The sequence below is a fragment of the Leopardus geoffroyi genome, chromosome C3 (genome assembly GCF_018350155.1).
Source record: "Leopardus geoffroyi isolate Oge1 chromosome C3, O.geoffroyi_Oge1_pat1.0, whole genome shotgun sequence".
Taxonomy (NCBI): Eukaryota; Metazoa; Chordata; class Mammalia; order Carnivora; family Felidae; genus Leopardus; species Leopardus geoffroyi.
Window position 1 is genome coordinate 69,465,241 of NC_059338.1, and position 26,739 is coordinate 69,491,979.

General features: G+C 42.3%; 1 protein-coding gene across 8 annotated transcripts in view; it reads right to left on the reverse strand.

Moving 5' to 3' along the window:
• The window catches only part of LOC123585331 (ankyrin repeat domain-containing protein 26-like), a 184,263-nt gene that overhangs the window by 89,519 nt on the left and 68,005 nt on the right, over nucleotides 1–26,739 (reverse strand). For 2 of the 8 annotated variants that reach the window (XM_045453367.1, XM_045453369.1), the window contains exons 2-3: nucleotides 1,412–1,541; nucleotides 1,044–1,105 (exon numbers count right to left, since the gene is read on the reverse strand). In XM_045453367.1, the coding sequence (XP_045309323.1) occupies nucleotides 1,044–1,105; nucleotides 1,412–1,541 (192 nt within the window). Of the gene's footprint in view, nucleotides 1–170; nucleotides 1,106–1,411; nucleotides 1,542–8,622; nucleotides 8,695–11,237; nucleotides 11,743–14,251; nucleotides 14,289–16,677; nucleotides 16,681–16,773; nucleotides 18,181–26,739 lie in introns of those variants that run through there. The other 6 variants (XR_006706073.1, XR_006706071.1, XM_045453371.1 and 3 more) reach the window with 6 other exon arrangements.

The following is a 26,739-nucleotide window of genomic DNA, read 5'->3' on the forward strand; positions in this document are numbered from 1 at the left end:
GGCTCAGGTCATGTTCTCACAGTTCATGAGTTCGAGTCCTGCATTGGGCTCCTTGCTCTCAGTGCAGAGCCTGCTTCGGATCTTCTGTCCCCCCACCCTCCTCTCAACAATAAACAAACATTTACCAAACAAAGCATCCTCAATATTTAGTAAGTCACTAAATGCCACTGTGATCATTTTGTCTTCTATTTATATAGCACACTTTACAGTTTACAAAACGTTGCCACATTTGTTCATTCCACATAACCAAGAGGTGGGTATTAGTGCCATTTTTAGGAACGAGGTCATTGACATTCAAGCAAGTTTTTCCAAGATCCCACAGCTAGGAAGTGACGGAACCAAGATGCTAGCATGTCTTTTGATTTCAAATACAGTGCTTGTAGCATTATGCAGCAGCTGCCTGAGCCTAAGAGATCAGGACCTTTTCACCTCCTTGCCTAGTTGTCACCTTAGAATAGGTCATCATTACTTTACTTACATTACTACAAGTAGGACTGCGAAGTTATTTTAATTATCCAAAATGGGTTTTCCTTATTGAAGCACCACTAAACCAAACTGTGGTCATCATAATCCCAATGTTCCTTGTAGATCTACTTGACAATCCAAATACATTATTATCAAGTCCCAGGCCTTATCTTTTGAAGGTTCAAGTTGTAAAACACCATCATCCAAACTCTTTCTGGATGTCAGTAGGAGTTTGACACATCAGTATACTCCACAGGATCATACACTTGGCCATAGGTTGACCTAGAGTAATTCTTTAGTGTTTCAGATAACTTAACTCCAAAACCCAAACTCATTCCCTCCAAGCCTTCGTTTTCTGCACTAATACTAAACAACTTTCATTATGTCTGCAAATTGGCAGAACTCTACTATGTTGTGTGGTCATAATTAACACATAATTATTTTATCAATTATAGGAAACCATATAGGGAAATCGTTTCTGTGGGCAAATGCAGAGATGAGAGAGTAAAGTCAAAGCATCTCTTGGACGTTTTAACATCACTCCATGCTTATACTTAAAAATAAGAAGAAGACAGTACCTCAGGAAGAGAAGGTGGTTCTACATCTCCCTCTTCTCCTAATTTTAATGCTGACATGATATCTACAGAATAGGGTCACAGATAAATTAATGAAAACATGTGTTACTATGAATTTTAAACACATACACAAGTCTATCTCCATTCATGAATATTTCAATAAAATAAAAGCAATAGCAGAAAAGATGTTCAGGGGGTTCAAGATTTTCCGGAAGAAAAAGGGGGTAGTACTTGGGATACTTATAAAGAAAGATAGCAACAGAAAAATAACTTCACGAAAAATGGATAATATATTTGGATCTACATACTTTCATTTTTTTTCATACTAGCATTTAATCATAGGAAAACAACTCAGAGATTCACTAGCTTACCACTTCTGTAATTTTTATGCACTCCACCAGCAGAAGTCAAACTGTCATTAACTGCTTGCTCTGGTGGCACATTTTCAATAATACCAACACCATCTTCCTTTGCTTCCATTGCTGACTTTGCTGTTCCTTCCTAGAAAAACAGCACAAAACAAAAACCCAACTTCAGAAAAACATCACATTAATTCATTTGGCCATGCACTCACCCACTCAGAAAGACAAGCACATACTGTATCTGTCAAGTCACAGCCACGATCCGGGGAGGAGCTGGAAATAGAAATAAAAGACAGAGTCTGTTCTATATGCTAGTAGCGGTAGAGATGCATGGAAACAGGTAAGGACAGAAAAATACCATCCACTAGTTCTGCAAGGGAACTGAATAACGTACAGTGAACGCACAAAGGAGGAATCACTTACATTTGGGAAGCTCAGCAAACACTGGGAAGATAGGGCTGTATCTTAAAAGACACACAAAGTGCACAGGGAGGGTGTGAAGGGCATTCTAGAATGAGCAAAAGGATCAAGTATGAAATAATATAGTAAGTGACAACACCTATGCAATATGGCAAAACTGGAACAGAATTATTGGCAATGGGATAGATAGAGATTACTGGAACATGAGGACGAAACCAAAAAACAAAAAAAAGGGGGGGGGAGCAGTGTTATGCTAGAACATGAATTTTCTCCTTCAGGTAATGGGGATCCATTGAGTAAGCAGAGGAGTGACATCGTCACAAGTATATTTTAGAAAGGTCACTCTGGCAACAATGTAGGATGAACAAAAAGACAGCAGTCTTTTTGCAGTAAAAGCAAAATGTACTGCAAAATTATAGGTGAGAGAGTGAATTACAGGAATAACATATGAAAAATGGTAAGCAGGTACAAACTATCGAATGTGGTGAGTGACTGGATGCAGTGATTTCAGGGAAGTTCGGAGTCCAGGACTCTTCTTGTTTCAGGGCTGCTATTTATTAGACTAGGGAACACAAATGACAGAGTAGATTACAAAGAGTCAGGAAAGAGGAAAGAGAAAGCGTCAGAAACAATCTCTTTAAACTAGGGCATATTAAATTTAAAGTACACAGGGGACGTAGGAAGAAAATGTTAGGGCCGCCTGAATGCCTCATTCAGTTAGGACCTGACTCTTGATTTTGGCTCCGGGCATGATCTCACAGTTCATGGGTTCAAGCCCCCCATCTGGTTCTGCGCTGACAGTGCAGGGTCTGCTTGGGATTTTCTCTCTCTCCCTCTGTCTCTCTGCCCCTCCCCACTTGTGCTCTCTCTGTCTCTCTCTCCAATTAATAAATGAATAAACTTTAAAAAAACAAAAAGACAGAAAATTCAGATCAATACAGTTCAAGTAAGAAAAAAGCCCATCATAAATATCTATAAATCATATTAAACTGATATAATAATGCAAACCTACACAGAACTCTGAAGTTGTGAAAAGGAAAGTAAAAGGAGGAGTAAAGATGGCAGAGGAGGGGGATCAGAATTTCCCTTGTCCCTCAAACACAGCAGTATTGAGGTCACAACACTTGGAATACCAGGAATACAGGCTGCAGAGGGACAGAAAAATCTCCACAGGTGCAAAGAGACAGCTTGGCGGGACAGAAGAGTGTGTATGTGAATTGGAAGGAATAAAATGGGCAGCACAGGCATAGAGTGGGGGAAGCCCTTTGGTGGAGAAATGAAAGGAAGATAGAGAGAGAGGCTGTGGGAAGTGTCTTTGGATATGAGAAAACCTGTCTGGACCACAGACCAAGGAGAGGTCCAGAGAGCCAGTTTCTACTTTGCAAAACAGCCTTAGAAGCCAAAAAACAGAATTTTCAAGGTTGCCAGACTTTCTCTAGAAAAGAGCTACCACCTCCCATGCCTGGTGGGGAGGGAGCCGCCCCTAGGCTTGGTAGCAATCTCAGGGATACACTTGGAGAGAACACCTTGAGTATGGTGGAAAGAGGAGGTATTGCCCTGCCCAAGGGAAAAAGACCCTGCAGGCACGAGCGCACGAGCCAGAGGCCCTCTGTCCACTGCACAGGGTGGTGCTACTCCAGAACCAGGTCTGAGCAAAGCGGGATCCTACAGGGTTTTGAATCCCAGCTCAGTGCTCAGGGAGCACAGGAGACTGTGCAGCAGGGCAAGCCGCCCCACAGGCTATTCTGTGAGGATGGCCTAAACAGTGAGTGTTGAGACACCTCGTGTGGGCAGGAGAGATTGGGATGTCGCCATTACTCTCCCCATGACCTACATCGTGGGGCTTCAGGGAACGGACAGTGAGCCTCCGTGGAGGACGGCCCATTACACCAAACCCTGCCTCTCTGTGCCTGGTAACTGCTTCTCTACGGGAGTGAGACTGACACTGATGGGACCAGACAACCCCTCCCCTAGACCAGCACAGCCACCAGTCCCAGGCACCAACAGACAACTCTCCTCTGGTTTTGTATCTGAGTTTGTTTGTTTGTTTTCATTTTAATTATTATTCTTTTTTCTTTTCTTTTCTTTTTTAATGTTTATTTCTTTATTTTGAGAGAGAGAGAGTGAGTGATCAAGCACGAGAGGTGCAGAGAGAGGGAGAGAGAGAGAGAGAGAGAATCTGAGCAGGATCAATGCTCTCACTGCAGAGCCTGATGGGGGTTTCGAACCCACCAACAGCGACAACATGACCTGAGCCAAATTCAAGAGTCGGATGCTTCATCAAATGAGCCGCCCAGGCGCCCATCTTTTCTTTCCTTTTCTGTCCCTTTCTCCTCTTTTCCCTTTTTTGTCTTTCTACTCTCCTCTTTCCTCTTCTCCTGTTGGAATCAGCCTAGTAGTCTCGAGTTGATTTTCAGTCAAAGCTAATTATATATATAATTTTTTCTCTTTGTTCCTCTGTTCTGATTGTTTGTTTGATCAGGCATTTTCTCTATACTTTTCCAGATCTCCTTCTTCCTTTTCCTCCTTCTCTTTCTGGATTAAGCCCTATAGTTCCTTTGAGTCACTGCCTGGTCTTTTTTTCCACTCCTGTCATTTCTCTCTTTGTTTGGGCTAAGGATTCTTCACCACCCTCTTCTCCTCTTTTCCAGGATTACTTCAACAAACAAATCAAAGCACACCTGGTGGAAGGCTCAAGCCACCACTCCAAGTAGCGAGAAAAGCAGCCAAAGATGCACCAAAAGAGTGCACACAACACACTCCAAAAACATTTGTTCAACTGCCAGGCCCTGGAGAGTGTATGACCCTTTTTTAATATATTAGTACTCGCAGGTGTGGGACATAGAACAAGCTATTAAAACACATAAAGGGCAGGAATCTAGCCAAAACAACAAAATCGAAGAATTCTCAAAAAAAATTCCAGGACGAAGGACAGCCAGAGAAGTGCTCAAAAGAGACAGAAACAATATATCTGAGCATGTTTTTGGAAGAACACTCATAAGACGCATAGCTGGGCTTGAAACAAAGCATAGAAGACAGTAGACAATCTACTGCTTCAGAGATCAAGGACCTAAGGAATCATCACGATGAATGCTGAAAATAAAATGTAAACGAGATACAAAATAAATTGGATGCAGTGACAGCAAGGATGGGAGAAGCAGCAGACAGAGTCGGTGAAACAGAAGATAAAATTATGGACAAAGATGAAGCAGAGAAAGGAAAGAAAGGAAAATACTAGACCACGAGGCAGGTACTAGAGATCTAAGTGATTCAGTGGGAGGAAATAATAGCCACATCATAGGAGTCCCATAAGAAGAAGAGTGAGAGAAAGGGCAGAAGGTTTATTTGAACAACTTATAGCTGAACTTCCCTCATCTTGGGAAGGAAACAGGCATCCAAGTCCTGGCGGCACAGAGAATTCCCTTCCAAATCAACAAAACCAGGTCAGCACCACAACATGTCATAGGGAAACCCGAAAAATACAAAGATAAAGAGAGAATTCTGAAACCAGCTAGGGACAAACGGGTCTTAATCTACAAGGGAAGACACATAAGGGTAGCAGCAGACCTATCCAAAGAAACTTGGCAGGGCAGAAGGGAGGGGTAGGAAACAGTCAATATGCTGAATGGGAACATATGCAGCGAAGAATCCTTTCCCCAGCAAGGCTGTCATATGAATAGAAAGAGAGAGAAAGGCTTTCCCAGACAAACAAACCCTAATGGAGTTCATGACCACTAAACCAGCCCTGCAGGAGATCCTAAGGGGCGACTCTGTGAGTGGAAAGCAGCAGAGACTACAAAGGGCCAGAGGCCTCACCAAAAGCATGAAACCTTCAGATAACACAATGACACTAAATCCATATCTTTAACTAATCACTCTGAATGTCAATGGACTCAATGCCCCAATCAAAAGACACAGGGAATCAGAATGGATAAAACACAAAGCAAAACCAAAGAACAAGATCCATCTATATGCTGTCAACAAGACACTGATTTTAGGCCCCAGGACACCTCCAGATTCAAAGTGAAGGTATGGGGAACCACCGATCATGCTACTAGAAGTCAAAAGAGAGCTGGAGTCGCCATACTTCCACCAGACAGACTAGATTTTAAACCAAACACTGTAGTAACAGATTCAGAAGGGCGTTTTATCACAATTAAGGGGTCTATCCATCAAGAGGAGCTAACAATTACAAATGTTTATGCCCCAAAGTGAAACGCCCACATATATGAATCGATGAATCACAAACATGAATAAATGTACACATACAAATACCATGATTGTAGACGACTTTAAGACTCCACGCATGGCAATAGGCAGATCGTCAAGGCAGAAAATCAGTAAGGAAACACAGATCCAATGTGTCATTGGACCAGATGTATTCAGATATACATAGATATATATTCGCCTTCATATATACATTTATATACCTGGATATCAACACCGATATATTGAGATCTTTTCATCCAACAGCAGTAGAACGCACATTCTTCTTAAGTGCACATAGAACATTCTCCAACGACTCCAAGTGACATCCTGGGTCACAAAACAGCCCTCCACAAATATAAAAGGACTGAGATCATACCTTGCATATTGTCAGATCACAACAACGAGCACTTGCTCATTCTTTCTCTCTCTCCCTCCCTTTCCAAGAGAAATGCAAACATTTCAAAAACATTTAGCTCAGCCCCTTCCAAGAAAGAGAAAAACAAGAATGATAAACCTTGTGGGGCAATGAGTCCTGGATGGAAACCACACACAGACAGTAGAATTCCATAACCAATATGTTGACAATGGAGTTGACAGAAAGTGATGTACTAAAAGAACAGACGCTAAAGAAATAGTTTCTGCAAGGACAAATTAGGGTAGGGGTAAACCATTAAAAAAGAGCCTGGTGCGGGGAACACGTATGTGGCACAGTCAGTTCAGCATCCACCTACAACTCATGAGTCATGATCTCACGGGTTGTGGGTTTCAGCCCCACATTGAGCTCCGTGTTGACAGCTCGGAGCCTGCAGCCTGCTTTGGATTCTGTGTCTCCCTCTGTCTCTGCCCTACCCCACTTGCACTCTGTCTCTCCCTCTCTCTCTCCAAAATAAATAAACTTTAAAAAAAATACCTTAAAAAGCATGGGGGGAGAAGAAAAAAAAAGGAAAAAAAATAAGACATGACCAATCAATCAAGCATGAGCTTAAGACAAGGAAGAAAAGGAAAAATGTGAGCAAATTAAGGTAAGTGGAAACAACATACATTTTTCAACAGGTACATAAGTAGGATTGGGAATATACTATGAACAATAGTCTCTTTTAAACCTTTTAAACGTACATATATAATCTATACGTAAAACAGAGGTTTTGATTCACAGTATATCCCTTATAATACTGACTTTTATCACTCTAAGTTATCTGGTTATAAATACTGTAATACAGAATTTAAGTTTTTTCACTATAAAATAAATTGTTCAATTACGGGCATCTATCACTTCCTAAAAGCTGTAAATTATTACTAGACTAACAAAAGAACAGAAAAAGAAAGGTTCCTAACACAACAACTTTCACTATGGAGAAAGAATTGGGAATGAGTATTCTAGGAAGAAATGGGAACCTTCAAAGGATGCATATAATGGGACACAGATGGGGTTGAAAAAACGAACGCTGAGGAGTTTTTCTCTGCAATTCTAAGCTCACAATGGGAGGATACTAAAAATATACAGCAACCTTCTTTTGTATGTAACTCTGATTTCCTCAATACAATTCATTTACGTTTATACGTATTAAACACTAAACGGAATATAAACTGAAGCCTTACTTTTTAAATTCACATATTTAATTGTGATATATCATGCGTATTTCATTACTTTTCAAATTCCATTCTACAGAATTCCATTTCCCTACTCATTTATTCACATTCAAAAAATATGACATTGCTTCTTCCAAGCAAGACTTTATTCCAGGAGCTCCAGGAGCCAAACAAGTATGTTTCCTAACCCTCCAGGAGCTAATAATGATTTAGGGGCTTTGAAATGAATATTTAAATAAATATCAGATGTCTGAAACTTTAAATTTTAGAATCTGACACAAGGACTAGGAGGGGATATTTTTAAAAGCTAGAATATGAAAGATTTCTGAAATGAGAAATTTGACAACTTGGCTATGAAGAGCCTCTGCTCATAGAGCTACTCTTTTCAACAAAATACGTATTCTTCAGGGAGATGCACAATCTTAACTTACTCTTCATGGAGTTATTTAAAAATACAGGGGAACACCTTTGTAAGGTAAATGTTGAGAAATAATGCAAACATCTAAATTTCTACATTTTCTAATATTATTTTAGTCTAAATGTAGAACAAAAGATAGAGACCAAGGAAAATCCTGTATCTCACCAAAATAAAAACTGCCTGGGGCGGGGGGCAACCTACAATAGATAATTGGATCCAATAAAATTTCATTTAGGCATGAGTATTATCAGTCATGTTAGTATCACAGTAAGAATCCTTATCTTTAACCAAATGTCATATTTCCTCCATTTATGGGAAAGCTTTTCCCAATATAATTTGACGGTCATTATATATTTTCCAGCCCATTCTTTTATCACCCTCCACCTGTAGTGTTTACCAAAGTAAAACAAAACAAAACAAAACAGAAAATTCAACGTGAGCTGTATCTGTTAAATGGTTTGTTCTGGCTAACTTTCCATTACACACATAAAATGATGATACACAGTGTACTGTTAAATTTTAAAAGTAAGGGAGAAAACTAAATTCTGAGCAGGAAAGTGAGTTTCACAGGAGGGTACTTTACCTTGGTACCAAAATCTAAGTCTTGGCTAGCTGATGTAGGCCATGAATCATCAGGACCAGGTTGTCAGAAAGCCTTTAGAGCAAAAATATACAACAAAAACATGTTAATTTATTTAAAAACAAAATTTCAAAAATTAAGGGTAAGGTCAGCTATTTGTTTATTCAACTAAGTTTCTTGGTATAATTAAAAGTTGGCCTCTGGTTTTTTCATTAAGTTTTATTTTAATTCCAGTAATAGTAACATCCAGTGTCTTATTAGTTTAAGTTGTACAATATAGTGATTCACCAACTCCATACTCACCCCGTGCTCATCATGACAAGGACACTCCTTCATCCCCATCACCTCTTTCACCCCTCCCACCATTCACCTCCTCTCTGGGAACCATCTGTTTGTTCTCTGCAGTTAAGAGCCTATTTCCTGGTTTGTCTCTGCTTTTTTCCTCCCTTTGCTCATTTGTTGTTTCTTAAGTGCTACATGAGTAAAATCATATGGTATTTGTCTTTCCCTGACTTTTCTTAACCTACTACTCTCAGGCTCCATCCAGTTCATTGCAAATGGCAAGATTTCAAATTTTTTATGGTTCAGTAATATTCCAGTGCGTGTGTGTCTGTGTGTGTGTGTTTCTGGGTGTGTGTCTGGATATACATATACACACACATACATACATATAGGACTTCTTCATTCACTCATTTGTCAATGGACCCTTGTGCTGGCTATTGGAAATAATGCTGCAATAAACACAGGGGTGCGTGTGTCCCATGGAATTCGTGTTTTTGTATTCTCTTGGGTAGTATCCAGTAGTGCAATTACTGGATCATAGGATACTTCTGTTTTTAAGTTTTTGAGGAACCTCCATACTGTTTTCCACAGGGGCCGCACCCATTTGCATTTCCACCAACAGTGCAAAAGGTTTCCTTTGTCTCCACATCCTCGCAGACACTTGCTTCTTGTGTCCTGGAGTTTAGCCATTCTGACAGGTGTGATGTGGTATCTCGTTGTAGTTTTGGGGAGCATCTTTTCATGTGTCTGTTAACCATCTGTATGTTGTCTTTGGAAAAATGTCTGGTCATGTCTTCTGCTCATTTGTAAACTGGGCTTTTTTGGAGGGGGGGGATATTGACTTGTATCAATTTTTTATACATTGTGGATACTAACCCTTTACTGGATTTGCAAAACATTTGCAAATATGTTCTCCCATCCCAGAGGTTGCCTTTTAGTTTTACGGTTTCCTTCACTATGCAAAATCTTTGTAGTTTGATGTAGTCCCCATAGTTTATTCTTGCTTTATTTCCCTTGGCTCAGGAGACATAACGAGTAAAATGTTGCTATAGCCAAATTGAGAGATGATGGCCTGTGGTCTCTTCAAGGATATTTTATGGTTTCAGGTCTCACACTTAGGTCTTTAATTCATTTTGAGTTTATTTGTGTGTATGGTAAAGAAATTGGTCCAGGTTCATTCTTTGGCATGTGGCTTGTCCAGTCTTCCCAACACCATTTGGTGAGGAGATTGCCTTTTCCCCACTGGATAGTCTTTCCTGTTTGTGGAACATGAACTGACCATACAGTTATGGATTTATTTCTGGGTTTTCAGTTCTATTCCATTGAGCTATGTGGCTAGGTTTTACACCTGTACCCATCATATTGTTTGGATTACTACAGCTTTGGAATAAAACCTGAAATCTGAGATTGTGACTCCTCCAGTTTCCTCTTTCGCAATATTGCTTTGGCCATTCAAGGTCTTTGTGGTTCTATACAACGTTTAGGATTGATTGTCTAGCTCTGTGACAAATGCTATTGGTATGCTGACAGGGATTGCATTACATCTGTAGATTGCTTTGGGTAGTGCAGACACTTTAAACATATGTATTCTTCCTATCTATGAGCATCGGATGTCTTACTCTTTGTTTCTGTCATTTCAATTTCTTTCATCAGTGTTTTACGGTTTCCAGAGTACAGGTATTTCAAAATTTGGACCCCGTTTTAAAAAAGCTTTCAGTTCTCTATTTTGTCTCCACCTCTCCTAACCTGTGAAATCTCCAGGAAAGACCCACTCTGAGTTTCCATAACCAAGGTTGACAGGCAGGGAATTCTCTGAAATGGTTGAAAATTAAATCTATAAACGTTACCACAATGACTTCTCACCTCACATCTGTCAGAATGGCTCAGTTTCACCACACAGGAAACAACAAGGGTTGCTCAGGGTGTGGAGAAAAAACAACCCTTGTGGACTGCTCATGGGATGTAAATTGGTATCGTCACAGTGAAAGCCAGTATGGACGGGCCTCAACAAATTAAAAATACAAACACCATAGGATCCAGTAATTCCACTACTGGGTATTTATTTACCCAAGGGAAATGGAAATACTAATTTGAAAAGATATATGCACCTCTATCTTTATTATAGCCTTATTTACAATAGACAAGATATGCAAGCAACCCAAGTGTCCACCAATACATGAACAAACCACGCACACACACGCACACACATGCACGCACACACACACACACACACACACACACACAATGGAATATTACACAGCTATAAAACAGAATGATCTTGCCATCTGCAACATCATGGGTATACCTAGACGGTTGAGGCTAAGTGAAATAAGTCAGACAGAGAAAGACAAATCCTATATGATTTCACTTCTATGTAGAATCTAAAAAGGGGAACAAATGAACAAACAGAGAAAAAGCAGAAACAGACCCATAAATGCAGAGAATTGACTGTTGGCAGAAGGGAGGGCCGGTGGGGGGATGGACAAAATGAGTGACGTGGAGAGGGAAGTTCAGGGTTCCAGTTATAGAATGAATAAATCACAAGGCTCAAAGGTACAGCATAGGGAATCTAGTCAGTGGTATCGTAATAGCATCATACATTAACAGATGGGAGCTACGCTTATGGTGAGCATCGTGGAACATCCAGAGTTGTTGCATCACATATTACATTGTGTGTCAGGTAGACCTCCGTTTAACTAAATATACCAAAGTTCAAGTTTCTATGTTATGAGTGGAAGTACTAACTAGAGATTAAAAGATGAAAAGTTCCCAAGGCCAACTTTGTTCCTCCACTGCTCTTGCCTTATTTAGGTCCATAATAACTAGCAAGACCTTCCAAGCCTTCAGGGGCATTCAGCTACCCAAGGAGAGAGACTGCAATCAAAATGGTCCTTGTAGTTGTGCCTCTATTTCTCATACGCTGCCTGAATATTTTCTTCTATGAGCTCCCACTCCTACATCACTCTTCGGCATGGTTCAGTGGCATTCTCCAACCTTTCAATCTTTAGCCTACAAAGGCACAGACTCGTACAAGAATGGGCTCAAATGACCGAGGGTAGGAGCCATGTCCTGCTCCTGGAGAACAAGCTAATTGGGAGTCTCAGTCATCCACACAGTCACCTCAACATAGGCATGTTATCACCTATCCAGATGAAGCTCCCTAACTGATTTGACAAGTCAGTCCTAGCCCTGCCCAGCCCTACAGGTACATGGGAAGGGCATCACAGATTTAGGAAAAGAGGTGGAGTGAGGAGACACCTTGCCTTGGGCCATACATCTCTGTTGTTCAGAATCTCCACCCCCCACCCCCAATTCCTTCCGAGGATCTAAGCCATCCTCCCTAAGTTGGGGTGGAAGTAGATGATATCATATTTCTACTTGCTGTAAACAGACTCTTCCCAGCAGCTCAAATGATTTTTAATCTCTCTCATCAGAAAATCTGAGGTATGCTCGCACCTTCAATGAACCCAACACACACAAAAGCAGAAACCTGGTCAGCATCCTCTTGAATTCTCTATTTAAATTTTTTTTAACGTTTATTTATTTTTGAGACAGAGAGAGAGCATGAACGGGGGAGGGGCAGAGGGAGAGGGAGACACAGAATCTGAAACAGGCCCAGGCTCTGAGCCGTCAGCACAGAGCCCGACGTGGGGCTTGAACCCACAAACCACGAGATCATGACCTGAGCCGAAGTTGGATGCTTAACCGACTGAGCCACTCAGGTGCCCCTTGAATTCTCTATTTAATATGTATTTCTAAACAACTCCCCTAAATCTGGGTCCTTCATTCCTGTCTTTCACCTTTATCTCACTTGGCATAAACCCCCACATTCTGACATCTCTTCTAAAACTCTTATTCCTAGCCCATTCAGTGTTGTTCTTCTTGAAACCTGGTCTCCTCTGCTAATTCGATTCTTACCCTCCTTCATTGTATTCATTAGACCCACTCCCCAGCTTTCTATTATTAAAATATTTGCCTGTCAGATGAAGACAAAAAAACAAAGAAAGAAAGGAAAGAAAGAAAGAAAACCCGAATTTAAATCTCATTTCTGTCACTTATCATATTCAAATAGGTCACTTCAATCTCTTTTGCGTTTCAAATTCTCCATGGAAACAACCATTGGGCAAGGAGGTTAAATAGAGGTTGAAGTACCAGAGGGTATTTTGATGAATTAATCTCTGAGGTTCCCTAAATCGTGAGATTCTACGTGCTTTTGATTTGGCCTCTGGAAAAATGGAGAGTCCTTCGCTGGCAGAAGTGGAAAAATTAATGGGAAAAAAAAAGAAATACCAAGAAAACCAGGGAAGAAAGTTAAAAGGCAAAAACACAGTACAGAAAAGTCATGGGGAAACACATCTCCAAACAAAGAAAAAGCTTCCTAGAACTAGTCAAGGGTACTAGCCCAAAGGGAATCCAGACTGGGAACTTAGGCAACAGAGAATCATATAGCAAAATCCTCGAAAGAGAGGCTGAATTTAATTAACGTAACATGGTCTACAATTAGACATCCTTCCCTTACAGAAAACTCATTTGTCTCAAGAGAGGGAATATCACCATATCTAAGGAGCTGCCTGACTAGATCTTGCTTATTATGTAAAAGCCGTGACACCATGGCCATAGCTGACATCCACCCTAAAATATCTGATGGCAAAAACAAAGGACTAGTTACCACTGCACTAATTACTTTTGTTAGCACTAGTGGTCAAATATATAAGGGCAAATGCTTGGACTAACCTGGGTTCTTAAGAAAACCCTAAATTAGAGTTCCGACATCCTTACCTTTGACATTCTGAGTTGATCTGCCCTAGGATCTGTATCTTCATCTCAGTGTTGCTGAGGAACCAGAGAATGGATGTGGAAACTACACAAGCTGACGGGCAAACCCCTCAGCTACCCATTAACTATGGAATCATGGGGCGAGTAATCCACCTCCCTGAACCACACTTGCCAAAGAAATAAAAAGTAGGCTACAATAACACAGCTACTTTGCAAAGCTATGCAATGACTATATAACTGAACAGTTGTTACCCATAGGATATAGTGTCTACTCCAGGGTAGAACACTCAACAACTGCTTTTGTTCTCTACATTCCCTTAGGAAACACATACTTTTCAGTTCATTCATTTCATTTCCTTTCATTTTCCGTTTCATTTCATTTCATTCCTTTATACTTTGAGGGTGAGTGCACACAGAGAGAGGGAAAGATATCCCAAGGAGGCTGTCAGCGCAAAACCTGATGTGGGGCTTGAACTCACAAACCTGAGGTGAAATCAAGAGTCACACCCTTAACCGACTGAGCCCCCCAGATGCCCCAACAAATGTCATTTTTACAAATCCATAAAAATCCTACCTCATTATAGAGTCTTCCTCAGCATTCTTATCTGCTCGTAAAGAAAAAAAGCAAAATACTTGTTAAATCAACAATCGAAAAATAGAGAAAATTACAAGTGCACGGCTTATGATTTGTTAAAAAGTATTGCTTTGAGACCACACCTGGAAACCACACTACACTGAATGGTAATTATACGATTGGTAGGGTTCAAGAACTAAGAAATCTTACTTTCTCCTCTTTATTAAGACCAAAAGCAAAAATAGGTTTTATCCGAATTTGACACCTACAGGTGAACTGATGTTTACATTGACCATCACTGACCGACTCTATGACACTGGAGGAAATTGGTATCGTTAGGAGAATGATTATCGTAAGCTGACAATGTCAATCTGAAACTAGCATGATTTTTCTGGACATCCAGTATTAGAGGAGTTAAAAGAGAGTATGTTTATTTTGCTGTAACACAGCAGAACTTACCCAGCCTTCAGTAGTGAGTGTTCAGTTTTAGGATGAAACACCCCCGCACAAAGTGTGCTCTATAGCTATTGTACTTTGCGGCATGGCCAAAGCATAGCAAACAGGCTCTCCCTGACCTTATTTCCAATGGCAAGGTAAGTAAGAAGGATTTGGCATTCCACTTTGATAAAGTTCTAACCTCTTGGGACTGTCTCCTTCCATTGCTAGAGTCTATCTACACCCACCGCACATCACAGAGGAGGATGCTCCCAATGTGAGTGCTATGTAGTGGTTCATGATGTCATTTTTCTCAACCCTCTCCATTAGGTGACACACATCTAGAGATACTTTGCTTTTTTTTCATGGAAGCCATAGGTCATCAGATCCTCTACTAATGAGCAACAAAACAAAACAAAGGGCAAAGAATATCTTGAATGCCTACCTTCAATTACCAGGGAATTTTAATTTTCTAAACATTCAAAGATATCCACTGTATGATTCTAACTATATGACCCTCTGGAAAGAGCAAGGCTATGGAGGTAAGGGTTGGGGTGAATGTAGGGATAAAGGGGCACAGCACAGAGGACTTTTAAGGCAGTGAAACTCTTTCACATGATACCACAAAGGTGGATTCACATCATTACACATTTGTGAAAACTCATAGAATGTATAACACCAAGGATGAACACTAATGCAAATTAGAGACTGGGCCTCAAAATGATGAGTTAGTGTCCATATAAAATGCACCACTGTTCTCAGGGTGCCTGAGTGGCTCAGTTGGTTCAGCGTCCAAGTCTGGATCTGAGCTCAGGTCATGATCTCACAGTTCATGGGATCAAGTCCTGCATCAGGCTCTGTGCTGACAGCACAGGATTCTTTCCCCCCTCTCCCTCTGCCCCTTGGCTGCTCACACACATGCATGCTCTCTCGCTCAAAACTAAACCAAGGAACTGAAAAATATATACTACTAAATATGGACCACTGTTTTGCAAGATGTTGACAACAGGGGAGGCTAGGCATGTATGGGGGTATGGTATATGGAGACTCTCTGTACTTTCTATTATATTTTGCTGTGAACCAAAAACTGCTGTAAGAAAATAAGGCTTATTAAATGTATAAAACACCAACAACAAAACATGGTATCCATTGAAGCTACTCTTAGCATATATTAATGCATGATATAGTCACCTTGAAAATTAAGATAGAGATCAAAGTAACACAATATGGGTACTGTCTCCCCTATGGAAGTATATGAAAATACATGAAGCAAAATACAAAAATACAAAAGTTATTTGTATACTTAGGCAAGAAAACAATTGATGAATATGATCAAATATCTTATAACTATAAACAGGCGTTCAGCAGTATAGGGATCAAACCTGGGTTTTCCACATAATTAAGAGATTTTATTCTAATTTTAAGTCAAAAATCATTATGCTTATCATATCTATGAATCATAATGAAAGCTTAAACACATAAAAAAAAGATTATAATGACCTAATATTGCCCTAGTAATTTTTGTACAAATACCTACTTCATATGGATGATGAAACTGAAACCAGTACCGTGGTAACCATCACATTACTTGATAGGAAAATAAAATTTTAAGACATCACCAAAAATTAAGTCAGGGCTATAATTCCTATACAGAACAGGTTTCATCCAGCAGGCCAAAGATGGCTACCCTCAGAACATCCTACTTGAATGAGTGGCCCTTGGTTGTTCCCTGGGATCTTGGATTTAAGGAGGGTTCCTACCATTCCCTAGCTGACTAAGTGTCTCACCGTGCCTAAGTGCTGGTACAATCAATGTGCTTAAGGCCGTACACTTGATTTTCTTCTGGAAACCTGGAAGTTTGGTACATGTTAAGGAGAAGATGCCTATGTGATTAGCATTTGATGAAACCTTGGGCACTGAGTATCCATAAGCCTCGTACTGGCAGACATTTCACTTCTGCTGTCCTAATTTGATGCGGAGGAATTAAGCACATCCTACTAATTGCATAGAGAAAGGATTCCTGGACGCCTGCGCTTGGTCTCCTCATGCACCATTTCTCGGTGCTGACTGGCCTTTCTAGCCTGTCCCCATACCAAACCACAGGCATGACTACAACTATATGCTGAGTCCTGTGAGCTCTTCTCGTGAATAATCAAATCTGGGTGTCATTGGGGTGCCTCTAACACAACTGCGTTATATGAAATTTTTATTATTTGGGTTGATGTCCTACACGTGGTTACAGTCAGAAGTTTATGTCACAGAGTACCTTTCCTGGAATCTCTTTTTCTTGGTATTTGCCTTGAAAATTCCTACATTCCTATATATCCATTTGAAGAAATGTTTAAAAGGAATAGATGAAATCATGATGTCAGAAAGTGTGAAACAAGCAACAATCCTATTTTACTCAGAAAAAAAAAAAGAGAATCCTGGTGATTGCCACTATGTTCTACCATATACAAGTTCCTCTCAAATATGAAAAATCAGTTATTTTCTCCAACTAACTAGGACTTAGTACATTTTTCTGGCAGCTAGGAATCCAAGAAGTAACAGGGATCATTCTAGAACAATCAGAACTATCAGACAGAGTATAAAAACATACTACTGATTATAGTTTTTTTGTTTCTTTTCCTTAATTTCTTAGAAAATTAAAAAATAGTTCACCTAGTAAAGGCAGTTATTGCCAAAATAAAAGTCAAAAATACTGAATCCAAAATGTCAGATGAGTTATCTTGATGTCTCCCTATCTGACCCTCCTTCCAATTCTTTTATTTTGCCCTAAATGATACTACCGTATGAAGTACCCCCATTTTATACGGCATTAACGTATATACATTTATCGCTGACTACAAATGTTTATGTTTATCCATGGTAGTTAGGACATAACTCTGCATCATCAGCTAGGTCAGTCCTTAATGTCTTCCCAACAGTGAGGATAACAGTAGGAGTGGGAACATTTTGGGATACTACTCTGAAAAATTCTGGTACTAGAAGCTCACCTGATAGTGTTGCTGCCTTTCAAATAGTCTGCTCTTCCCTTTAAAGAACTAGTGTATTTTACCACCTTCCAGTAGAAACACAATACACACCGGCTTACTTTCCTTCATTTACTCCCTGTAGTCTCCACCATTCTCATCATTCCCTCTTTGGCTCTTCTCTTCTTTCCTGAGGTTCCTTAGGCCTTCCAGGGTCTTGAAAAGGAACTAGTCATTTAGCTCCTTTGGTGGCACTCTCAATATAATCTGTTGCCGACACCACATAAGATATGCAACTTATCTCCTTTTCACATCTCTTTCTCTTTCCTATGCACTTAACAGGCGGTTTTCTTTAGATATTAGAATATATCAGTATTCCTGTTTTAAATCAACATTCTGTCAAATAACCTTTGAATAAAATACAGTTCTTACCTTCTACTTGTCCATTTAATATACTTGCCCTTTCTGATCCACAGCTCCAGAGAGATGAGGAACATATTTGTTGGGCTTCTCAGACATACTCTGTTAAAAGTAGCATCAGTAATGAATTGCGTGAAGACTTCCTAATCCTTTTCCAAGAAAATATCTGAATTACAATTTTAATAACAATCAGACTTACAAATAAGAAAAACGTATTGAAAACCAAAAGATTTAAATACAAAACCTCATATATGCTCTCTTGATTCAGCGTACCTTTTAATCTTCATTTGGCTATTGACTCTCTAAACTGAACATGGAAGGCCAGAATAAATACTTTCAAAGGCAGAAGCCTGACTTGTATGCAGATTTCAAAAAGGAACTAACAAAACACCTTCCTTTGCATTCCCGACCAAAATAAAAGGACATTTGAAATAAGTATCAAAACTAATTCTTTTAAAGTGTACTTGCTATAAATTTAAACTGCTTCTAATAACATGGCAGACATTTGTTTCAGTGTCAATTCATACCTCACATGATAAACTTCGGAGTATATCATGTTGGGTATAAACAAAACACTGTTGTAGCTGCTGCTTCCTTTAGGTAAACAAAGGCTTGACCTTTCTCTTGATGAAAGAAAGGTTGGATCGAATGGCAAAGTAGTAAGAAAAACTTTTCTTAAAATTATGATTAACCAATAGCAAAAAAATTGTAGATATAGGTATGGAACTCTTCCAAACATGTAGTAAGCATTCAAATGGCAAGTATAAGAACATTTATGTCTTAGTCACCTAAAATGTGCCAAGCACTTATTTCAGTATGCACATTTTCTTTTCTGCACACAACAATAATAATGATTATGATGATGGAGTGGGTCTTTCTACATCTTGGTCACTCTAAGACACTGGAGTAAAATGATGATCTGTGGTCCTCTGTATCCGGAACGTCCCTCGCCACGGTCTACATGACTGGTCCTTCTCATCTTTCACTTGGCACCTTTTGCCACTCTCACATCTTTTCTGACTACCAGAATTCCCACTCCCACTCTCATCCTCATCCTCACTACAAACGCCCCCGATATTCTCTCAACTAACATTGTCCATTTTCTATTGACGAAGCCTTTATACTGACTTATAATGGATTGCTGTTGACTTACTTTTCTGCTCCAACCACTACAACCTAACCCCTCCACTTGTACACTCAGTATCTAACTGCTTCATATGTACTCAGCATACAAGGACCAATTAATTAAGGTCAAAACATTTACACTAATCTCACTGAGAAGATCTCAAAAGTACCAAATCACTATACTGTTGACCTTTGAGCAAAGCAAGGGTTACGGACTCTGATGGCCATGCATTCGAAAATCCACAAGTATCTTTTGAATCCTCAAAAACAAAATCAAAAAAAAAATCTCCTACTGAATTTCCTACTTTAAAAGCAATTACACTTAAAAATCAATATATATATATATATACACACACATATATATATATATATACACACATATATATATATATATATATATATATATAACCGAAATATTAAAGCAGAAGCCCTTGTATATGCTCTCTAGATCTAATCTACCTTTCAGCCTCATTTGGCCATTAACTCTGTAAACTGAGCATGGAAGGTCAGGGTTAGGATAACGGAAAGCTGACCTTACCAACAATATAAACAGTCGAGTAATGCATTTTTTCTCAGTTATATGTATTACATACTGTATTCTTACACTATAAACTAACGAAATGTTAGTAAGATAATCGTAAGGAAGGGGTGCTGGGTGGCACTGTCGGTTCAGGGTCAGGCTCTTGACTTTGGCTCAGGTCATGATCTATACTTCCTGGGTTCAACGCTGGCAGTGTGGAGCCTGATGAAGATTCTCTCTCTGCCCCCGCTTCCCCTACTCATGTGCTCTGTCCTCTCATTCTCTGAAAATAAAGAATTAAACAAAAACAAGAAGAAAAAGAAAATCATAAGGAAGAGAAAATATATTTACAGGATGGTACTGTATTTATTGAAAAAAATCTGTGCATCAGTGGACTCCCACAGTCCAAACCCATCTTGTTCAAGGGTCAACTGTATACCTATATGATGTCTCCACTAAGAGACTACTGGAACTTATCATAGCCCCAAATTAGAAATACAAAAACCCATTCTAACTTTCCCATTCTTTTCTGGACACTATGGCCATTTTATTAGCCTTCGAACATCTTCACATTGAAAACAAGTATTCTTGCGGGTCCTGGGTGACCTAGTCAATTGGCACCCAACTCTGAAATTGTGAAAAGGAAAGTAAAAGGAGGCGGGAGGAGTTAAGATGGCAGAGGAGGGGGATCAGAATTTCCCTTGTCCCTCAAACACAGCAGTATTGAGGTCACAACACTTGGAATACCAGGAATACAGGCTGCAGAGGGACAGAAAAATCTCCACAGATGCAAAGAGACAGCTAGGCGGGACAGAGTGTGTGTATGTGAATTGGGAGAAATAAAATGGGCAGCACAGGCATAGAGTGGGGGAAGTCCTTTGGTGGAGAAACCGAAGGAAGATAGAGAGGCTGTGGGATGTGTATTTGGATATGAGAAAACCTGTCCGGACCACAGACCAAGGAGAGTTCCAGAGAGCCAGTTTCTACTTTGCAAAACAGCCTTAGAAATTAAAAAAACAGAATTTTCAAGGTTGCCAGACTTTCTCTAGAAAAGAGCTACCACCTCCCATGCCTGGTGGGGAGGGAGCCGCCCCTAGGCTTGGTAGCAATCCCAGGGCTACACTGGGGGAGAACACCTTGAGTATGGTGGAAAGAGGAGGTATTGCAGCCAGGTTGCTCTCACACCCTGGTTTACAACTTTAATTACCTTTCCCCATACAAGGCAACATTGGGCAGATTCCAAGGATTAGAACATGAGTATCTAGGGGGGTGGGCATTATTCTGACACAGATAACATTGCCCAGGAGTGTCTGGGAGCAAGTACTATTTGAATGTAGAAACCCCTCTCTCCATAGGTACCCAGGGAGAGAATAAGAGATACTTGGCCGGGGGGGGGCCCACTGGAGTCTCAGGGGGGCAGAACCCTTGAGTATCTGCACCATGTCCTGTGTTCCTTTCGCCCTTGTCCTCCTCAGTCTGCACAGGTGACCGCCGACCTGCCCTGGGTGGAAGATTTGTGGGGGACCTCTCAGCTCTGTTCCACCCCATCACTCACCTGGCTTTCTGTTCTACCTGTTCCTTCCCATGCCAGGGTGTGTGTGGCCCAGGCAGGGCTGACTCAGCCACCCTCCGTATCCAAGAGCCCAGGACAGATGGCTACCATCACCTACACTGGAAACAGCAACAGTGTTGGCAACCAGGGAGCAGCTTGGTCGTAGAAACACCTGGGCCATGTTCCCAAACTCCTGACCCACAGAATTATAACCGATTTTAAGGGATCTCAGAGAGATTCTTAGGCTCCAGGTTAGGCAGCCCAGCATCTCTCTCTCTCTCTCTCTGCGGCTTGAGCCTGGAGATGTTGAGTATTACTGCCCAGCATGAGGCAATGGCTTGGGGCCTGCATTGTGCTCAGGGCTCACAGGGAAGTGAGATTAAAACCCATGGGCTGCCTGCACCTATTCACTGCCCAGAGCCTTCCTTGTCACTGTGCTTCGTGGGTAATTGGCTGCTGAGTTCCAGGGATGTGTCCGTGGGGTGGGGTGGTGGAGGGTGGTCACGCATGGCCATCCTTTCTCTTATGGTCTCCTGGAACTGGGTGTGTTGCTGCACCTCCATTTCTAAAGTCCTGAGTGTGGCCTGCTGACTCAGCCGTCCTCACTGTCTGGGGCTCTTGGTCAGAAGATCACTCTGTCCTGCACTGGAAGCATGTTAGCTCCTAGGACCAGCTTGCCTAGGGAAAAAGCTGTCCCCTCAAAACTCTTGCTCACTCCCAGTCTCCTGCTTCTATATGTACACCTCCAAAGAGTAGACCCAGTTGATCCCTGGGTCCGATCTTAGGCTGAGGGTAACTGGCTTGTTACAAGGAGGGCTCAAGTCTGCCAGAGTGGAACACCCATGAAATATGCTGAGAGCTGTCTCTCTGTCCCTGAGGACACATCCCTGCATTGTCCTCTCCCCCTAGTCAGGGATGACAGCATGGGAGGAACTGCAGGGTGAGGTGAAGATTGTCCACCCCTCATGACTGCCATAGTGGGAAGCTGGTTGGTCTCGGCCAGTCCATCACTGTCCTTTGTCCTTCTGATGTCCTCAATCTGGAACAAGTGTTGTCTGAGCACGGCTTCCCTCTGGCCCCCCTCTACAGGGATCTCCACCATGGAGGCCATTTCGCTGAGGTCAGGGCTTCGCCACGGAAAAGAGGCTGCAGCCTGAAGAGGAAGCTCGTGGGCAGTAAGGAGACCCCTGGCTGTGAAGAGGGGGCAGCGGACAGAGCATGTGGTGCAGTTCTGTCTCTCCAGGGTCCCCTTTGTGTAGGTGCCTCTGGCCCTCAGGCAGCAGGGGGTGTGGTGGGCCTGCCCTGCTAGAGCCCCTGGGGCACAGTCCTAGCTCAGATGGGGCTCCCTCCAAGGGTAGGAGAAGGATCTGCATGTCCCATTGAATAGGGCAAGTGGGTTCCTCAGGAAGCAGAGCTCCAGGGGCATGTCCATCAAAGCCTACGAGCTCCCCTCCCCTACTCCTCCCTCTCTGTCCAGGTGATCTGCTGTCCATGAATCAGGGGAGGCTCAGTCATTTCCTTCTTATCTGAGGGCACAACAGGACAATGACTTCAGCCTCACCATCCCCGTGTCTCTCTGCCTTTATTGCAGGGCCCTGGGCACAATCTGCACTGTCCCAGGAATCTCAGTGGTGGGGTATCTTGGCCAGAGAGGTCCCTATCTTGCACTGGGCAGGGCAGCATCTTTAGACTGTGCTGTGCAGGCTGGTATCAACCGCTCCCTGGTGCTGCCCCCAAAGCTGTGATGCCCAGAAGTCCTTGGTGCTCACCTCCTTCTGGGATTATGGTTAGGCTTGCCCACTTCGATTAGCTGTGGAGTGAACCATCTTGCATTCGATGGAAAACTTTGAGTCTGTTTAGAATGATATATGTTCATTGAAGGAACGACGTAGGAAGTGACCACTAAGGATTCAAGTGTGAGTTCTGTTCCTTAGGAAGTTGTCTTGGTGACTTATCCCATGTCCTCAGTGACTATGGGGCTAAACAGGCTTTTCTTCCTGGTTTTGGACAAGAAATTTACTAACCTCTCTTCAGACAGGCTGCGTGCAGAGGTGACTGAACTCACTTTACAAGTTTGGATTAAATGGACAATTGCCAGTTAAGTGCTTGGGACACGTGGGCGAGCATGGGTGGGGGGGGGGTTGTGTTCTTTGGAAGAACCTGAGAGACTGTACAATGAACGTGCCAGGAGGGCAGGGACACCACAGCACTACTGTGTATCCCATGTCCCCAGTAGAGACATCCAGCCCCTAGACATCTGTGCTTTTTTTTAATTTTTTTTTACGTTTATTCATTTTTGAGAGACAGAGAGAAACAGAACATGAGCGGGAAAGGGGCAGAGAGAGGGAGACACAGAATCCGAAGCAGGCTCCAGGCTCTGAGCTGTCAGCACAGAGCCCGACACAGGGCTCGAACTCATGAACCATGAGATCATGACCTGAGCTGGTCAGCTGCCCAACCAACTGAGCCACCCAGGCGCCCCTAGACATCTGTGCTTTAAGGAAAACAAAAGGCAGGCACACAACGTAGAACTGAGAAAAGAATGCCCATGATAGAGGCTGACTGGTACTGGCACGAAAACACTCAGATCAATGGAACAGAATAGAGAACCCAGAAATGGACCCACAAATGTATGGCCAACTAATCTGTGACAAAGCAGGAAAGAATACCCAATGGAATAAAGACAGTCTCTTCAGGGGCGCCTGGGTGGCGCAGTCGGTTAAGCGTCCGACTTCAGCCAGGTCACGATCTCGCGGTCCGTGAGTTCGAGCCCCGTGTCGAGCTCTGGGCTGATGGCTCAGAGCCTGGAGCCTGTTTCCGATTCTGTGTCTCCCTCTCTCTCTGCCCCTCCCCCGTTCATGCTCTGTCTCTCTCTGTCCCAAAAATAAATAAACGTTGAAAAAAAAAATTTAAAAAAGACAGTCTCTTCAGCAAGTGGTGCTGGGAAAACCGGACAGCGACATGCAGAAGAATGAGCCTGGACCACTTTCTTACACCATACACAAAAGACAGAGTTTGGGAGTGGCTGTGGCAATGGGGGGGGGGGGGTGACAGCTGTGGCGACAGTGGTCCTAGCATGGACCTCAGAGCTGCATGGAGGCTCAGGCCTGCTGAGTGAGGTCGTGACCCAGTAATGCGGGGCCAGGCCTCCACACATTTAGTGATAACAGGACAAGCACCTTGCGAGGACCTTAGGCAAATACTACTTCTGTCTTCACAAGCACCCCTTGAGGATGGTGCTGGAATGACTGTCACTCCTATTTTAGACATGAGGAAAGGGACTCCTAGAGAGGTTTGTCATGTGGGTCATGCGGTGTGAAGGGCAGAGCTGGGCATGGAGCAGGCTGCATAGATACAGATCCTGCACCCTCCCCCATGTACACCCGTTGTCCTGTCTCTGGGGAATCTCTGTCCTGTTCACCAGGTGCAAGGGGGTGTTTGCAGCATGCCTGTGTGAGTAAGAACTTTGCGGTCTCTGCCTCCATCGATCCTAATTATTCTCTGGAAGATACATATGAAATAAACACACAATAAAAAGTCACCTAGGAGGAGATCCCTGAAACAGATCACCTGAGCACAGCTCTAGTCAGGGAGCCCTTGGGTGGCTCTCTTGGAGGGGCTGACTAAGCCCCCAGCTGAGGAACGTATTCAGGGTAACTGGGGTGCAGCATGGGTCATGGCTGGGGTGAGCAGTAGTGGAAGCAATGTCTCCTGCAGAGGAAAAAGCATATGGATGGAATCAGGAGGGGACAAGGAAAATTTGAGAAGGAAGTGACGGGAGGCCTATGTAACAGGAGCTTTACGTCAATCAACAAGACAACTTGTAACCAACCCAGCAAACTGCAGGGTGTGCTTAGACACAGCTCAGGGCACAGAGTCAACTTGAAGCCACAATAACAGTGTCCTGAGGCTCAGACTTCCGTGATAGGAGATACAGTGAGAATCTGAGTCCTCCCCAACCTCTGTGCCATATGCACATCTGTGTGATACAGGTTTGGAATGGTCTCTAGGAAAACAGGATACAAAAATCAGCTGCATCCTCTTGGCTGCTGTAGACAGCTTTGAGCAGTTTGGAGCAATTCTGCATGTATTTTAAAGATGCAACATGGAGGGGCACCTGGGTGGCTCAGTCAGTTGAGAATCCGACTTTGGCTCAGGTCATGAGCTCATGGTCTGTGAGTTCAAGCCTCGAGTCAGGCTCTTTGCTGACAGCTCAGAGCCTGAAGCTTGCTTTGGATTCTGTCTGTCTGTCTGTCTCTCTCTCTCTCTGCCCGCCCCCCCCCCCACTCATGCTCTCTCTCACGCAGGCACATGTGCACTGTTAAAAATAAGAACATTAAAAAAAAATTTTGTAAAGGATGCAATGTGGATCTCCAATGCCTGGAAGCTTTACATTGTATCTTGGAATCCCTGGATATGTTCACATTTCTTTTCCATAAATCACAAGTCTCATCAAGATAGTTTTTGGGCGCCTGGGTGGCGCAGTCGGTTAAGCGTCCGACTTCAGCCAGGTCACGATCTCGCGGTCCGTTGAGTTCGAGCCCCGCGTCGGGCTCTGGGCTGATGGCTCAGAGCCTGGAGCCTGTTTCCGATTCTGTGTCTCCCTCTCTCTCTGCCCCTCCCCCATTCATGCTCTGTCTCTCTCTGTCTCAAAAATAAATAAACGTTAAAAAAATTAAAAAAAAAAATTTTTTTTTTCAACGTTTATTTATTTATTTTGGGACAGAGAGAGACAGAGCATGAACGGGGGAGGGGCAGAGAGAGAGGGAGACACAGAATCGGAAACAGGCTCCAGGCTCTGAGCCATCAGCCCAGAGCCTGACGCGGGGCTCAAACTCACAGACCGCGAGATCGTGACCTGGCTGAAGTCGGATGCTTAACCGACTGCGCCACCCAGGTGCCCCCCAAAAATTTTTTTTTTAAAAGATAGTTTTTGATAAAACATTCCTGGCCAAAAGTAATTATTTTATTTTATTTCAAAATATCCATCTCTGTGACTGTGAGGATGAGTGAAATTTATAAGTGAAAGAAATCATAAATATCCAAATTTGACCACTACAAAATAATATATATAATAAGCTTGGAACAATTGTTTACTTTTTCCAACTTAAAAATAACACAACAAAACCACATCTAATAACCTAAATTCAACTGGAGGATACTGTCAATATTAGCCACAGGTGCTGGGTTACACTATTCAGTATACTGTTTTAAGAAAATTCCTTTTATTCATTTATTTATTTTTAACACTTATTTAATTTTTGAGAGAGAGGGTGAGCATGAGTTGGGAAGGGGCAAGAAAGAGAGGGAGACAGACCATCTGAGGCGGGCTCTGCACCAAGAGCACAGAGCCTAACACAGGGCTCAAACTCATGAACCGTGAGATCATGACCTGAGCTGAAGTGGGATGTTTAACCAACTGAGCCACTCAGGTGCCCTTAAGAAAGTTCCTTTTAAGCCGGGG